The 1,572-nt window shown below is 39.6% G+C and overlaps 1 protein-coding gene across 1 annotated transcript in view; it reads right to left on the bottom strand.

The window, feature by feature from the left end:
* The window catches only part of LOC109126270, a 5,360-nt gene extending 3,957 nt beyond the window's left edge, over positions 1-1,403 (bottom strand). The window contains exons 1-2 of the mRNA XM_019229540.1: positions 1,163-1,403; positions 523-830 (exon numbers count right to left, since the gene is read on the bottom strand). Of these exons, the coding sequence (XP_019085085.1) occupies positions 523-830; positions 1,163-1,403 (549 nt within the window). The remainder of the gene's footprint in view (positions 1-522; positions 831-1,162) is intronic.

Here is a 1,572-nt window from a genome sequence, read left to right as displayed (position 1 = left end):
ACGAGTAATCGTAGTGCTGATATTAGAACCCACACCGGCGGCACCAACGGTATATGTTTGATCCACATGTTCTCCTTGTTGAAATTCAGAAACAATGTTTTGGTAACTGTATGCATAGCGTTCATCTTCGACAATCATATTATGGAGTATTATGCATGATCTTATAACATTTGCCATTTTGTATTTAACCTATAAATGAGATAGATTTTTAATAACGGCAAATCTAGCTTGCAAGACTCCAAATGCACGCTCAACATCTTTCCACATGTTCTTCTTGTTTTTTAGAAAAAAGAGATTTTTTCATACCTTGTGGAAGTCAGATAGATTGAATAAAAGTGGCCCAATTTGGATGAGATAGTACGCCAAATTGTACTCCCTTCCGTTGACAACGTAGTTGACTTCCGGAGCTTGACCGGTTATTATGTCATCAAAAACATTAGATCGATCAAGAATATTAAGATCGTTCATAGTACCTGGAGCTCCAAAAAAGGCATGCCATATCCAGAGGTCATACGAAGCTACCGCTTCCAACACGATTGTAGGTTTTCCAGTTGACCGTGAATACATGCCTTTCCAAGCAGTGGGACAATTCTTCCACTCCCAATGCATACAGTCAAAGCTCCCAATCATCCCGGAAAATCCACGCTGTTCATTCTGATAAAGTAGTCTTTCTAGGTCCTCCGGCGTTGGATGTCTTAGGTATTCATCTCCAAACACTTGGATGATGCCGGCGGTAAACTTGTGTAAACATTTCCGAGCTGTTGAAGCACCAATTCCTACATACTCGTCAACACTGTCAGACGAAGTACCATATGCCAATTGACGAATTGCTGCAGTATATTTTTGTATAGGTGATAGACTAGCCCGTCCGGTAGCATCTTGGGTTTGGCGGAAATATTCGATTTCGGTAGAGAGACGTTCCACAATACGCATGAACAATGGCTTGTGCATGCGAAACCGACGCCGGAATAATTATTCTGGAAATGTTGGAGTGTCACTGAAATAATCATTCCAAAGATTATTGTGGCCTTCTTCCCGGTTTCGCTCGATAAATATCCTCATGTAATCCGTGAGTTATTACATGTCCGTGAGTTATACAACTCTTACACATCTGTGAGTTATACAACTCTTACACATCCGAGTTATTACATGAACAATATACCAAACAGACATAAAACAATAGCCATTACACCAACAACCAGGACATCAGTTACATTTCTAAACCTATTCTCTTTACGTAGCTCAGAGAAAGCATTTTCCAACATTACCAGCTTCTGTTCTGTGGCATAACTCTGATCCCTAACATGATTGATATCTGATTCATAGTCATTGAATAATGTTAAATAATCTACCTTCTGCGACATCACTTCATATCTTCTATCCGCATCTCTCATCTCCTCCATTACAGCGACATCCCACCACTTATGAATATGCATCTCTCCATCATCAACATTTGGGCATGTGAAGAACCTACAAAATGTCAACCAGAATACGCGTGAACAATGAACAAACCAAGTTATTACGCATAAACTTGGATCATACAAAAGCCAAGTAAACTCATATATGAAATCA

This window comes from Camelina sativa, chromosome 2 (assembly GCF_000633955.1).
Source record: "Camelina sativa cultivar DH55 chromosome 2, Cs, whole genome shotgun sequence".
NCBI classification, from domain to species: Eukaryota; Viridiplantae; Streptophyta; class Magnoliopsida; order Brassicales; family Brassicaceae; genus Camelina; species Camelina sativa.
This window is presented reverse-complemented; position numbering and strand designations above follow the sequence as displayed.